The sequence below is a fragment of the Asterias rubens genome, chromosome 11, assembly GCF_902459465.1.
Source record: "Asterias rubens chromosome 11, eAstRub1.3, whole genome shotgun sequence".
In the NCBI taxonomy this organism is placed as follows: Eukaryota; Metazoa; Echinodermata; class Asteroidea; order Forcipulatida; family Asteriidae; genus Asterias; species Asterias rubens.
Window position 1 is genome coordinate 15,134,210 of NC_047072.1, and position 15,269 is coordinate 15,149,478.

General features: G+C 35.3%; 3 protein-coding genes across 4 annotated transcripts in view; 1 reads left to right on the plus strand and 2 right to left on the minus strand.

Annotated features, from left to right (window-relative positions):
- Positions 1–118: 118 nt before the first annotated feature.
- Positions 119–4,743, minus strand: LOC117296267 (lambda-crystallin homolog). The gene is made up of 7 exons (XM_033779108.1): positions 4,235–4,743; positions 2,850–2,931; positions 2,519–2,671; positions 2,010–2,171; positions 1,708–1,902; positions 1,143–1,248; positions 119–1,021 (listed from the first exon to the last, which is right to left on the minus strand). Exons 1-7 carry the CDS (start codon positions 4,306–4,308, stop codon positions 804–806), a joined length of 990 nt encoding a protein of 329 aa, XP_033634999.1. The 5' UTR covers positions 4,309–4,743; the 3' UTR covers positions 119–803.
- Positions 4,744–4,866: 123 nt separating this feature from the next.
- Positions 4,867–11,217, plus strand: LOC117296722 (corepressor interacting with RBPJ 1-like). The gene is made up of 11 exons (XM_033779766.1): positions 4,867–4,986; positions 6,016–6,107; positions 6,431–6,547; positions 6,810–6,874; positions 6,997–7,089; positions 7,769–7,831; positions 8,009–8,251; positions 8,707–8,802; positions 9,079–9,209; positions 9,593–9,716; positions 10,380–11,217. The coding sequence occupies exons 1-11, from the start codon at positions 4,970–4,972 to the stop codon at positions 10,428–10,430; spliced, it is 1,092 nt and encodes a 363-aa protein (XP_033635657.1). The 5' UTR covers positions 4,867–4,969; the 3' UTR covers positions 10,431–11,217.
- Positions 11,218–11,809: 592 nt separating this feature from the next.
- LOC117296986 (DNA polymerase zeta catalytic subunit-like) overlaps positions 11,810–15,269 on the minus strand; it is a 36,936-nt gene continuing 33,476 nt past the window's right edge. For both annotated transcript variants that reach the window (XM_033780093.1, XM_033780094.1), the window contains one exon: positions 11,810–15,031. In XM_033780093.1, the coding sequence (XP_033635984.1) occupies positions 14,888–15,031 (144 nt within the window). In that variant the 3' untranslated portion in view covers positions 11,810–14,887. The remainder of the gene's footprint in view (positions 15,032–15,269) is intronic.

Genomic DNA, 15,269 nt, shown 5'->3' on the forward strand with positions numbered 1-15,269 from the left:
TGGTGGGCTAAGTGACCCCATTAATTTTATTTCTAGCCCTGTTTATAGGAGCAAAAAACTGTGCCACTGCCAGGAGTAAAATTTAGTGGAATAAAGTTTATTGAAACAAAGTAATATATCAAAGTGTTCTTGGACCCTCATTTAGAGGATTGTTTTATTTAGAATAAAATACAAATATTTTCCAGCACTGAACTTTGTATGAAATTTCAAAAAAGTGTATGAATTATTCCTTTAGAGGTGATTAAATTAAATTAACTTGGCAAGGTATAAAACATTATTACAGATAAAATAGTTAATAAAACAATTAACTATTTTTATTCTGAGACAAGATCATAAAACCTTGGTGCTAGGCTATTCTTTTCACAGTAAATCAATCAATCTATATGCATACAATAGTAGAGTGTAATCAATTTAGTTTCTTGCAGTAACACTATCAATCAAGATTACTTCTCCAATAGTTGATAGGCAAACTCCTTTGCGTAGTTATGTTGAAGGCAAACTTTCAACCTGCTCAAGGTCAAAGCGAGTTGTGGTGTTACTTTACGCCCACTATCTCTTTTGAACTTTAATTTTTGACTTGAAACTCTTAATTCTTTAGTTGTTTCAGAGTAAGAATTGTCATGTTACACTTCTCAACTAAAAATGAATAGATGTAAATTTGCACCAGGGATAATGGAATATTAATTAATTATGGTTAACCCATTTTACACTGATGTAAATAACGACTGTGATTTTTTACAAAATATTAATTTAAAAAAATAATGAATACTTTGTAAAAAAACAAAAAAACTAAGAGTCCTTCCTTATTCTTTGGCATTCATGTCATGTTTGAGTTTAGCCAAGGCAACCAGTCTTCTATCTCGCCATTGACGTCTCTCCTGCAGTTGATCAAGTGGAAATCTTGTAGCACTTTCTGCAAAAATAGCATCACTTCCTTCTTCCTTAAAGTTTGGAGGTGGTCCAAATGATGAAGTGACTCTGTTGATAGTGGGACCGTAACGTTCCATGTAGTTGGATGTACCTAAACAAGATAAACAGTTCACATTTTTAAAACAGAAAGTCTTGACACATTTACATGTAATAGACTTTTTTATCAAGGAGGCCCCAAAAGACTGTGTGGTGTTTTTGTTGATAATTCTTACCCTCAGCATTAAGGTGAATGACTTCAAATGGTCCACAGAACGCATATCGCATTCCCAATCCAGCTGTGAAAATCTTGTCCACATCTTCTGATGACATCACACCATCCTGGGACAAAAAAGGTGGCATAAAAGAAACAAAATGATGAGTATCTTTGATTTTGAAATAAATGAACCATGAACCACAAAAAGACTTCCAACAAAACTAAATTGTTATAATTGTTAGTTGATTTTTCACTAAAGCACAAGTAGTAAATTTTCCCAAAGCTGAATAGGATATACATGTACATGTATAAATAAAGCTGTATCAACACTTTTTGAAGCATAAAAGCAGAAGATAAATTCTAGGTTTCACATTACAAAATAACTTTTTCAATCATTACACAAAAGCTGTTACCATTACAGCACTATGGATACATTTCACAAAGAGATATGATTGATCTTTAGATCTACATCTATCGTAAATGTTTAGCAAAGTGTGACATCACGATACAAAACACTAAGCATATTGACAAATCATTTTACGATGAATGTTGGTGTTTTATGAAACCTAGCCCTGGATACTTACAGCAACCAACCTCCAGGCTTCATTGATGAGGGCATACTGCATACGGTTTGAAGCAAACCCATCAATCTCTCTCTTGACCGTCACAGGAACCTGACCAACTTCTTCTAGTAGTGACCGGGTACGTGACATAATGGACTGGTCAGTCCAAGAGTTGGGTATGATCTCCACTAGAGGGCAATAGTACGGTGGGTTACACTGTAATCAAAGAAATAACAAAATAAACACAACGTGAAACAATCATGTTCCTTTATGACCAAAAGCTTATAAAGTAGTATCCCACATTCCTTGTCCATATTACTTACTGGATGGGCCACAATGCATTGGTTGCGGCGTTTGAGTTGATGAGTGAATTTAGAAGGCACTATACAGGATGTAGAACTACAAAGGACAGTAGAATCATCAGCGTACTGTTCCATCTGCATAAAGACTTTCCTCTTAAGATCTTCATTCTCTGGCACACATTCCTGACAAGAAAAACAAGTAAAATAATAATAATAATAACAAATTCTTATATAGCGCATTTCACAATAAACTGTATCAATGCGCTTTACATTAGTCCCCTAGTCATTGGGCCAATAAACATCCCTTTAATCTTTCTCAACTCCCATTAGCGAGTATACAGCCCCGAGCTGCCGTGGCGCTCCGAAAGCTTTTCATTCACAATATCAACCTCTACCCTCGCAGGTACACATCATAATCAAAATAGTGTGCGACCCATCACTGTAAGAAATGTTTCCTAGGTTAGAGTCGACATGGAATACTTGTTACGATTTCATGACAAAAATAAATCCAAAGTACAATATGAACCAACCTGTACATGCACGGCACCAGTGACTGCATCCTTCATCTCCATGGTAACACTGATTAGCGCCCTCTGTTGCTCAGGAGACAGTGAGCCTCTTAACAGACCAGACTTCTTTAGTTCCTCCAACTGCTTTTCAATGTCTTCGAGAGCATTAGTCAACTGAAAGATAATCAACATTTTGAACTGAGTATTCAGAACAAGGCAATTGTTGAATCTAGTAAATATAGCAAAGGAGGAGGGATCACAGATAGTAAAATTCCTGATATTTTTTTGCCAACTTCTTATTTTGCTTTACGTTCTTGATTAACAAGGAGAAAATAAAACCCAATAAGCTTACCTGTGATTGTTCAATGTCATATATGGTGACATTGTAACCTGCGCCAGCAAAGATCAAGGCCCAACTCCTTCCAATCAGACCACTGTAAAAAAAATAGAGGGAAAACACAATTCAGAAACGAAAAATGGTTGAACACGGCCCATGCACCACTGCCTTTCCCTGATTGATTCACTAGGCACTCCTTATTGCGATAACGTAACCCTCCCCCCAATGGAGAAGCCGACGGAGGAGTGTTACTGATAGCTCACAGCTCACTCCTCCAGTAAAGTTGGGCTAAAATCATAGAGCTATATTAGCTCTTAGTAATAGTATTATGGCTTCAGTTTCTACTCCTTTTTTAAGTCAGATTTTGTTGTTTTTTGTAATTGTTAATAATAATGAATATAATATCAGCAAATTTTTATCAAATTTAATCAATTTTTTGTTTTTTGTAATTTTAAACAACATAATAATGAATTTAAACACGTCAATTTATTTTATAGGGTATATTAGTTGCGATAACGTTTCCTAGCAAAAAACACAATGTCAACAGATTTACATTAAACTTACACAGTTTGAAGATTATGATAGTAGAAAGCTTCCCTTGAAATTTTACTTACTGAGGTGCTGTACTTTTTGAGAAATTAGTAAAAGTAATAATTTTCATCTCAGTGCATGTAAAAACGCATTAAAGGCAGTGGACACTATTGGTAATGACTCAAAATATTTATCATCATAAAATCTTTCTTGATTACAAGCAATGGGGAGAGATAGATGGTATAAAACATTGCGAGAAACAGCTCCCTCTGAAGTGACGTAGTTGTCGAGAAAGAAGTAATTTTCCACGAATTTGATTTTGAGACCTCAAGTTTAGAATTTGAGGTCTCGAAATCAAGCATCTGAAAGCACACAACTTCGTGTGACAAGGGTGTTTTTTTCTTTCGTTATTATCTCGCAAATTCGACGACCGATTGAGCTCAAATTTTCACAGGTTTGTTATTTTATGCATATGTTGAGATACAACAAGTGAATTGTCTTTACAATTACCAATAGTGTCCACTGTCTTTAACCAGTTATGCTATGGTTTGGGTATAATATCATAACTGGTTAAGGGGATTTTACATGCTAAAATAGTTTTGGTCTCATGAGACCAAAACTATTTTGTGACTTGTTTTACTCCTTTCTCAAAAACTACACAACCTTAGTTAGTAATATTTGAAGGGAAGCTTTCCAATATCATTATCTTCAAACCCTGTAAGTTTAATGTAAATCTGTGGACATTTTGAAAAAGTATCCGAATTAAGTCATTAACTTCTGTCATGTATTTTGTGATATTTTTAATTATATGGGGGCCTATTATATTAAAGTATTATTGATAATGAATTGAATTAAATTGAATTGAATACCTGCCAATAATTCCAATCTTTCCTTTTCTAGTTGATGCTGGTGGTGGTAGCCCTGCTGCACTAGAATCTGCCATTTTGTATCCACTTCCAAACAACGTTTGTTGTGTGGAGCCAAACTGGAACTTTTTGTTCTCAACTCAACCAATCAATCAATCAATCAATCAATCAACTCAATCAATCAAATCATAGAGGAAGGTCCTTCCTATATCATATGATCAAATCATGGAGGTAGCTCAATGATCAAACAAATCAACCCCTGCTTGTTGAAAACTTGAACTTGTTGGAATGTTGTGCAAGTTGTGGTTTGCAACTGAACCAGTTGAGACTGGCACAGTCCCTCCCATTGTTATCTTTCTCATCTCATTCATGGGTCAATGATTTGATGATTTGGAAAAATAAAGATTGCACTTGTATCGTACAGCATGAAAACGATACACTCTTTGTGATACAGTTGACAAGGGGAACGAGCGGAACTACATGATCTGGGCGGTACGCGTTACTCATCCACGTCACGACCCCATTCATTAGTGCAGAACACAGTAAATAAATAAATGACCCCTGGATATAAAGAGGAAAACATTACTAATATTGACCGTAAGGGGCGTTATTGCTCGATGTTGAGTTGACGAAAGAGGGCGTTCTTGTAAAAGGTTGAGGATTGACAGTTTTTGAAGTTTATTCCAACTACATAAATCTTATCCAGATATAAGCTACAAAACTGCTTATCCTACAAACATGGGAAGTAGTTCAAGGTAAAGGCAGTATCCTCAGTTTTAATTTCTGTATTTTAATCCCCCATAAAAACAAACAACAAGTCAAAAATTAGGCTGTTCGTATGTAGTGCCCAGTTTCCGGACATTAGACCTGCTACTCACCCGGCCTACTTCTACTAGGCTCCCTCGGAGCCTTATTAGGGGTCTTACTATTTTGGGCCTCCTCCTTAACGTTAAACATTTTATTAAAATCGGCGTTGATAGATGAAAGTTTTACGACCGTTAGCCACCAATAACTGAAGTTTCCTTTGTAAATTGTATATTGTTTTTTTGTAGTAAAAAAAATTGACAACATAACCAACAAAACTTTCCCAGACCCCACACACTCAATAGACATAATGCTTGCATTTAATTTCCTTTTTGTTGAGTGAAGTTAAAAAACATCCTCAAAAAATGCAACTTTCTCTCTGCTCGGATACTCACTGTTCTTTTTCTGCCGCATCGCCAGTTTTTTTACTTCTCAATATATATGCTCAACGCTTTATTTTTTGGGTCACCAAGCGCTGAACCGCGGGTACAAGCCTATTGGATTGACGAACTGCCGCGGCCATTATAGACTAAACCATTCTGTGGAAGGGGTGTTACAGTTGGGCAGTGCGTGCAGCTATATGCGTGAACGGCAGGTATTGTAAATGGACAGCATTCACGCACTGCCGTACTGACTTTTAACACCCCTTTTACAGAATGGTTAAGTCCGACTCGGCTGCAGCTCGGCAGTTCCTTAATCTAGTAGGCTGGTGCTTGCGTGTACAGCACTTGGTGACCAAAAATAAAGCGTTGAGCAAAGAAGTAAAAAAAATAGATTGTTTTTTCAGTTGTTTGCATATAATGTTTTTGCTTTTGCTATATTATATTTGGCTTCTCAAAATAGCCAGTTTGCAGTTAATGATGATTTGTGGGACATAGCATTATAACAACAATCAGCATACATTTTGTAAACATTGATATGGCATCCAGTATTTCGATTTTCTCAATTTATTTGTTTAACCTTTGAACTTTTTAAATTAGGGGAAAGAATTCTAAGGAAGAAAGCAGATCAAGTAAGCGTCATGTTAGCAGCAGTAGTAGCGAGGACAGCAATTCAAGTAGTTCATCTTCAGGTGATTTATTCTTGGCAACAAGAAACTTTATGAAATTATATTTCATTAATCAATATGACAACTCATGCTATTTGCCAGGTTTGCTTTTAAATTAAAATATTCAAGGACACTCTCATTAGGGGGCTTGAGGGTAGCACATAGATTCTCAGTTGTGGACTTGGCCAACCCTTCTCCATGCAATCCCCTTGGTTTCTGGCGATGCTACTGCTCTTTATGTATAATAAGGTTTTTACATGCTATAGTATCATGATCGTTGCTTGGGCATTTCTAAAATATCCCTGATATTTTTTTAATTAAATTTATTTCAAACTGTTCCCATGCAGAGTCTGAGTCAGAATCTAAGATTCACTTCAAGAAGCAGAAAGTAGACTCAGCAACTAAGAAGCAGCGGAAACGAGAAAAGAAACGAGAACGAGAGAAGAAGAAAAAGAAAGAAACAAGTGAGAATGGAGTCATCTTACTTTTTAAAGATTTTTAATAACAAGTTGCGATTGAATAATATTGAATAAAAGTGTTGTCAGATCTGATTATTTCCTTTGGAGAATTTTGTTTATCATATTTGCATGAAAGTGAGTTCAAAAAGCAACCAAGAAAATAAGTACTTGTAATTTCGTAACTAATTGTATTGTCATGTCATAAAATACAACGCATTCTCTGCACAATCAAACCCAAAATACTTAATATTCTTTATTTTTTGTACAGATAAGATCTCCAAGGATGACTTTTACCACAAAAGCACAGAGTTCAGATTATGGCTTGTTGAAGAGGTAATTTATACAGCATTTTCCCCCATACAAGTTAAACACCCAGCCAGAATAGTACCTTTTTATCATTTCTTGTCATCTCATGTCTATTAATTAATACATGGTGTGTTTGTGTCACTGTACAGAAGGGCAAATACTTTGATCAACTTACGGGTGCAAAAGCCAAGAACTATTTCAAGAAATTTGTGAAGAGATGGAATGCAGGGAAGCTTTCAAAGGTTAGTATGAGGCATAGTTTGTATTTAGATTAATCTTTCAATACCTTGCCTTTTATTGTTCTATCCCTTACATGTTGTTCCATTCTTTTAAAAATTGTGTTCGCCAATGTTGCTGTTATTTGGCAAAATAATCAAGTGGCAAGCTTAAAGACACTGGACACTATTGGTAATTGTCAAAGACCAGTCTTCTCACTTGGTGAATCTCAACATATGCATAAAATAACAAACCTGTGAAAATTTGAGCTCAATCGGTCATCAAAGTTGGGAGATAATGATGAAAGAAAAAACACGAAGTTGTGTGCTTTCAGATGCTTGATTTCGAGGCCTCAAATTCTAAATCTGAGGTCTCAAAATCAAATCCGACGAAAATTACTTCTTTGAGTAATTACCAATAGTGTCCACTGCCTATAACACTCCGGCTGATTGACCATTCAAAGCCAAGAATCCATTCCTTACACTTGCCTGTAGCTTTGTAGGCCTACACACTCTATAGCTTTACAATTGAGTCAGTTGTACACAACCATGGATGATCACCGGAATGTGTAAAAGGTTTTTGATAGTGGATTAGTGGGCTCCACAATCTAAAGCAAGTAGAAGGGGGTTTTATGTTTTTATATTTCAAATGCCCGCCAATAAGTGTGATATTTAATCTTTTTTTTCTTTCTTTTCTCTATTGCAGAAATTTTACAGAGGAATAGACCATGAGGATGCCAGAGCATCTCTTACTAAATATAAATGGAAGGTGGTTATCTTTAGTTGGCTCTTTGTTTTTGCGGCTGCATTTATATATTATTAATGTAACTTTTTCTCAATTCATTTTTATCCCAGACAGCCCCAAAAAGCTTCAATCACTTAATTTGACCAATTTAGTTGTTTGATTTCACTTTAATCTCAGAAACCCTTTTTAATATCTCTTTAGTTTGCAGAGCGTCACACACCCACAAACATAAAGAAGCTTGACATTGCCAGCTACGATAACAGACATAATACAACGCTTAGTGGAGATCACATGACCCCAGTGGCTGACGGTCTCATGAAACCCAAGACCTTCTCAACCTTCGGCAAATCAACAGCATCGGGATCAAGAGATGACAGTGACCAAATTGGACCAAGTCGACCTGTACAAGGACCCTCAAGACCAGTACAGGGACCTATGCGACCAGTAAGTTATCCAATTGTTGTAATATGTATGTGATATGGAAAGGTTTGCCGTAACACCATTAATGACTATCTCTAAATGAATTGGGGTGGTTCTGATAAGAACCGTTGGTTTCAAATCGACGTTTTGATCAGTATGTTCTGCTCGTCATCTGGAGACAATATATGTATGTGTTTTTCCTTCTGTTTGTATTCTCAAATGATGGTTGCAACCAGGCCTCAAAATAACCCACATCAATTGCCGTGGTTTCCAGTGCTTTTGCTGTGGTGCCCTCTGCAAGAGAAATACAAACTTAGATTTTCCCCATGGAAGTGCTCCTTATCGGAGGAAAATTGCAGTGCCCTTCAAAAGCGAAGTTGAAGGCCTGGCTGTAATCATTGTGGTATAGTGTAAAACTACCGCTAAACCATTTTGTAGTGAATTTAATTATTTCAAAATCAATCATTTTTTTGTTTTAGCCATCTTCGTCACAAGCTGAGTATGAAATTACACAAGAGCAGAGAACGAAGCAACTCAGAAAAGAGCGAAAACAGTTTAGAGAACATGATAAAATGGTAAGCCCAATATTGAAAACTCTCTTCAGCAGATGGTATAAATGTGGTGCAAACAGCTCCAGAGTCTCAGAGTATGGGGTAGTGGTCAATTTATGCTGAATGAGCATGTAGCAGATTAATGAAATTATGGTAGGAATTCTTTTACACTTGGACCATTGTACGTTCACAGTGACAGTGATTGTAATGAAAGCCAAAACAACAAAGTAGCCACATTTTTTTGCTTAAATTTTATCTTTCTAGCCATCGTTGAAATGAATTGAATTTGTTTGTGTGCAGGTTATGGAAGAGCTTGCACCGAGGGCTACTGGCCATGAAGCCAAGATTGAAAAGAGATTGCTCCGAGCAGAGCAGAGAAAACGAAAAGGAAACAGCCCTGAGACAAGAGAGTCATTCCTGTACGGGGGAAAGTAAGTAATAATAACATCCCTAAAACAGTGCAATCCAAAGATATGGTTCTTTAAAAGCACTGGACACTATTGTTTACTACTCAAAATAATTGTTACCATAAAAACTTACTTGGTAACAAGCAATTGAGAGCTGTTGATAGTATAAAACATTGTGAGAAACGGCTCCCATTGAAGTAATACAGCATAGTTTTTGAGAAAGAAGTATTTATGTATTGTTGTTATCCAAGAGAAATTCCGTTAGCTCAGAGCCTCGGTTTTTATGTTTATTTTGGTTTCTTTTCAAGAAGACAGCAGCTTGAGAAAAAGACTACTTTACAGGATTCTCTTTTAGGAGATGATGAAATGACTCTATTAAATGTTTCCGTTTATCCCTTGACCAATAGGACTGACATTCAGTCACAGGTAGATGCACAAAGGCATAAAAAGGAGCAGAGAAAAGAGCATTGGGAGAACAAAGCTGCCACCAAAGCAGAGGAATATAGGGCAAAGGAGAAGGCAAAGATGTCTGTAAGTACAAAGTCAAATAATATCTCTTGCAATTCAGCTTACCTACCAGACCTGTTGGACAATGTCATCAGGATTTTACAATGACTTATGCGCTTTACATTAGTATCATAGTCATCAGGCCAATGACATTCCTGTTATCTGTCTCAGCTCACTTGGAATATAACAGTGCAGGCTACCGTACACGGTGCTCAGTAGGCTTTTTTATACACAATATCAACCTCTACCCTGGCAGGTACCCGTTTATATATACCTATGGGTGAATAGCAATTACAGTGAAGTGTCTGTTCAAGGACACAAGTGTCATGCTCAGGATTCGAACCCACATCACTAAGGCCTAATTACCAGAACTTGTACTTCATGATCTTTACTGCTCGGCCATGACCCCGTATTGAAACATGTGATGATTGGGCAACTTCTGAAGATTAACCAAACCTAGTGACCTTAATAAACTATTGTGTAAAATAGTCTGCATCCAGTTAACTTTTGCCAGTTGCACTACATCTTGATGGCAAACTAAATGCAGGGAGGCATCGAACAATCATATTCAAAGCAGCAATTTCAGTAGACCAAATTGGTGGAGGTTTATCTATCATCCCCAAAACTCTGAAAAGCATGTCCACAAATATCTTAAACTTATTGTTTGAACTATGTTTTTGTACACAGGCACTGTTGGAGCTTGCAAGAGCAAACAAAAGTGAGAATGCACTCTGGTGATTGACATGAGGGATGATGAACAAAGCACAGAGCTTACTGATGATGAACTTTAACAAATACCACAGCTCCATGTGTCTTTCCAAGTGTACATACTAACAACTTCTATTACTTCAGGTATCCGTATATTTATGTTTAAGTTTGAACTCTCTTTGATCTTTGTGATTGGATTTGTTGGGAATTGGCAACTAGGTGCAACAAAAGATTGTCAACAATTTTGTTTTTTAATTTTTTAATTACAGTATTTGGATTACAGGTTTTGTCTAGGTTTATTTTAGATAATATTGTATGGGTGTCCCTAATGACTTCAAATTGTGTATTAAAGATTTTTTATTTTTGTAACATAATAGACTTTTATTTGATACATGTCATCAAATTTGTAAAGGGTTATTCCTTGCTTCGTTAGAATCGGTGTACAATAGCTTATGGGTTACTAGAAGAAAAAACATTATTAGAAGAAATTACCTTTGCAAGAACGTTAACTAGTTAAGGGTGGCAAAGATCCAAACTTGTACACACATTTCATGTAGTTTCATGACAAAATCATTATTTCAGATTTAAACGCATGACTCGACAATCAGTCTTATTTTTACTTTCATGAATTTTTAATCAAACACTTCTAGAAATGCAAATGCTCCTGTATCAAATAATCCATTCTATCTGGTGTCCAGGCTCCCAATCACAACCTGCTGTGCAGATTGTTTGATAGGCACCAGTTAAAGACATTGGACACTATTGGTAATTGTCAAAGACCAGTCTTCTCACTTGCTGTATCTCAACATATGCATAAAATAACCAACCTGTGAAAATTTGAGCTCAATTGGTCGTCGGAGTTGTGAGATAACTATGAAAGAAAAAACACCCTTGTCACACGAAGTTGTGTGCTTTCAGATGCTTGATTTCGAGACCTCAAATTCTAAACTTGAGGTCTCGAAATCAAATTCATGGAAAATTACTTCTCTTCAGAGGGAGCCGTTTCTCACAATGTTTTATACTATCAACCTCTCCCAGTTACTCGTTACCAAGTGAGGTTTTATGCTGATAATTATTTTGAGTAATTACCAATAGTGTCCACTGCCTTTAAACCATGAGACTCACTTTGATTCCCACAGTTGTGTGAATAAGAAATCCAAGATGGCTGCTGTGAGAGAAAGTCTGTATCAATGATATAATTAAAGACTTTTTAGTCTACAATTTATTTTTTGTTTGTCTATATTGATAATAGTTTGGAATGTACAGTTTAATTGCTTTGACAAATTTCTTATTTAAGATGAATTAAAACAATAACAAACAGTAATAAATGTTCCTAATGATTCATCTTTTTGGTGTGGCTTACAATAACAACATGACAACGTATTAGAGTTTCAATGATTGTAAGTTTATATTAATTTTGGTGGTTGTAATGGCCTTGAAAATGTTCTTGTATTCTTCCAAAAATGAGTGTTCCTTTGCTTAATTATTTGAAAATTAACGTTGGATCAAATATTTAGTAAGATAAATGAGCAGATTGAGGACAACAGTAAATTGCATTGACAAATAGAATTGCAATGTGTAAAATAAGTTTGGATACAAAATAATTGATCGTTTGGTTGAGAGTAAATAAGAGAGAAAAATAACAGTAAATATCAATCATACATGTCTACAATAGTGACCTTGGCTAAGTAACTAATAAGACATGCTAAAACCTTTAACTTTCCAATACTTGTTATATCACAAATATACTACACCACCAAGACATCCCCAACAAAATTCAAAACTCTGTAAAATTAAACAAGACTAATAAGTGCATGACAAAAATGCATACTGAAGAGATTGGCACTGAACCTTTGAAGGGGTAAACCACTCCAGAAAGGTTCATTATTGTGCATTTCATTCAAACTGCATTGCTTAACATATAACAAGTTTACACCAAAATGTATGAAATATTTCAGGGCTTTTGCATATTTTGGTTCAGAATTTTTACTTGTATGTTGGCTCGCACCTTGTTTTCACATATATAAATAGGTGTTTTAAAGAGTTCATTGGGCCGATTTCACAAGGAGTTAAAATTGACCTGTTAGTGTGAATCAATCTTAATTGCTAAGCAAAGTGTGATGTCACAATACAAATCACTATGGTAATACTGACACTCATCTTAAGATTAATCTTATTAGTGCCTTATGAAATCCAGCTCTGGTTAAAGAATTTTGACAGATACGCAGTTTTGATGTTTTCAGGCTCATTTGAGATAATAACTCCATATTACTGGAATGGCGTATTAGTTCAAACCATTGCTACTTGTCCCATATACTACAGTTGTGTTTAAGTGATAAATAAAGGACTCCCGCATTGTGACTTTTCCCAATCCATTATTATTGAAAGCCTTCTGTTACACAGATTACATCACACACGCTTGGTTTGGGAGTCCACATGGAACCTACTTTGATAAAAAAAATATGGCCTTATGCAAAAAATTATTCATAGCTCGACGTTTCAACTCGCCTAGCAGAGTCTTTCTCAAAGGCTAAAGGAACTTGAATGTTGACATATCAACCTTTTATTTCAAGTCCTTCATTTTAATGTAGATTTGTGTACAAACATGCACAGTTATACTGTAGTTCATCTGTGTTGATGACTACAATATAACTTAATGAACAAAACCACTATTTTATAACTCCATATTTACGATAATCTTAATCCCCACAGCATGAACCAGAGAAAAGTAGAAAATGTTATCAAACCGATAGAAAATTGTAAAAAGATTATTTAGTTTTGTACTTTTCAAATTAATTGATTGCCAAGGTCAAGTTATCCATACTTGTAACACAAGCTGCAACAAATTAAAAGTTTGAACCACTTTCATAAATATGATATGATGATATCAATACTGAACGACGCTGATATCACTGCTGGAACTTTCAACACACTTGATCATAAAAAGATGATTCTACATCAACACCACAATTACCTGAAGGCCAATCCCACAAAACTTTCAATTGATTGTGAGATATCTAAATATTTCCTGATAAGATACAACCCATACCAAGTATAACAAATGACATCCCTCTACCAAGTAAATTGATGTAAATACAAAAAGGTGAAAATATATATTTATCCATTTGTAAAATGCATGTACACCAAACTCCACTTGTAAAAAAAAAAGTCAGCTGACAATAATAAATACAAACATATCTCATTGAGATATGAATCTGTCAGATTTTAAAAATTGGATTACAAATTAATAAGAATGTCATCAGTTTATGTGCACATTATTTCATTACATCATAACATCCCCTTTTGAGACCAGCTTCATTTATATATTATTTTGTTGTTGATGGAATGTTACAGGCCGGTCTTGAGCCAATATTACATTGTTATGCGAAAATCATTCAAAAGTACCATCAAATTAAACAGTAACCATGCATACAAAATTACTAAACAATTATTTATTCTTGCTTTTTTAATAGTATTGGCCCAGCTTTATCAACACAACTGACCACTTAAATCAAAGTAGTATAACCATTTTCTGTATACATAATTTTATACCGAAGTATATTCCAAATTCATTCCAAAATACAGAAACATATTGATAAAATATTTGAATTCCATATACACGCAGATACTTTTGCTCTGTCCATGACACAAACAATGGGGTTTGTTACAACTTGATGCAGAATTGTAAAAACTAAAACATAATATTTAGTGTGTCTTTGAGACAAGTCCATGTAACCATGGTAACTACAACAAACAATATATGAATAGGTGACCTTCAAAAATGTATTCAATATTTTACATATTCACACAATTAAGCAATATTAGGCGAGTTTAAAAATGTTGATATACAAGAGTACTAACAAACTTATCACACAACCTTTCAAAAAACTCTCTCCAAAACTATAGGCACTGTTTGTATATTACACAAATAGATAACATTTAACAAAATGTTCTTTATCTACCAATTAATTTCCCCAATATAACTGGCTTAAAAAACTGAGAGAGACCACAAAAATACTTAGTACTAATCCTTTAAGTTCCATTGATTTTCATGACTATGCTCGAAAGTGGCAAAGCATGACAGCACGTTTGACATAACTTGCATAAAATTTGCATTCATTTGCATGGTAATACAAAGTATTCAGAAACAAAAAACAACAGATCACAATATTTTTCTGACTTTACCAAATACAGTTAGACCATATTTCAGCATAGAATGGATTAGTCTCAAAGAAAACGAATGAAATCTCACTTACAAAAAGAAAACAAATGGTGGCAAGCCTCTTTGAGGCAGTAGGTCAATCAAGTTGAAAAACAATTACATAAACTGGCTATAAAATAAATAAACCCCAAAGCATCATCAGATCTCTTTATGAAATCAACCAATGGCATGGAGTGTATTAACAGCTCAAGGTGATACAGTATAACTCATCTGATTGGACATAATTTCTTTTAAAGAACATATCTTCACAACAGACGGCCAATCCTCACAGGTCTTCTAGAAGCTGTAGGTAGAAAGGTACTTGCCCAAGCTGTCTTAGCAGTTTGTTGGTCTTGAACATCACAGGGCAGTCCAGAGAAACGCAGCCATGTGTTCCCTGCTCACTAAAATTGCAGCAACTTGCACAAATCTATCAAAAACAAAAACACATCAACACAAATCAACTTGTGTGTCAAAATAAACCCTCACTGACCAGAATCCTGTTTTGATGGCTAATTCCCATCTAGCCTTTGAGTAACACTCCGCTAGCGTGGAAACACAAAGCTATCATAGCAATTGCTTTCATTTATAGTGTCAGTCTTTCACTCGGTTAGCAGTTTGCAACAGCTAAGTTATTTTCTGATTCAAACTTTGTTTGGTAAACATAA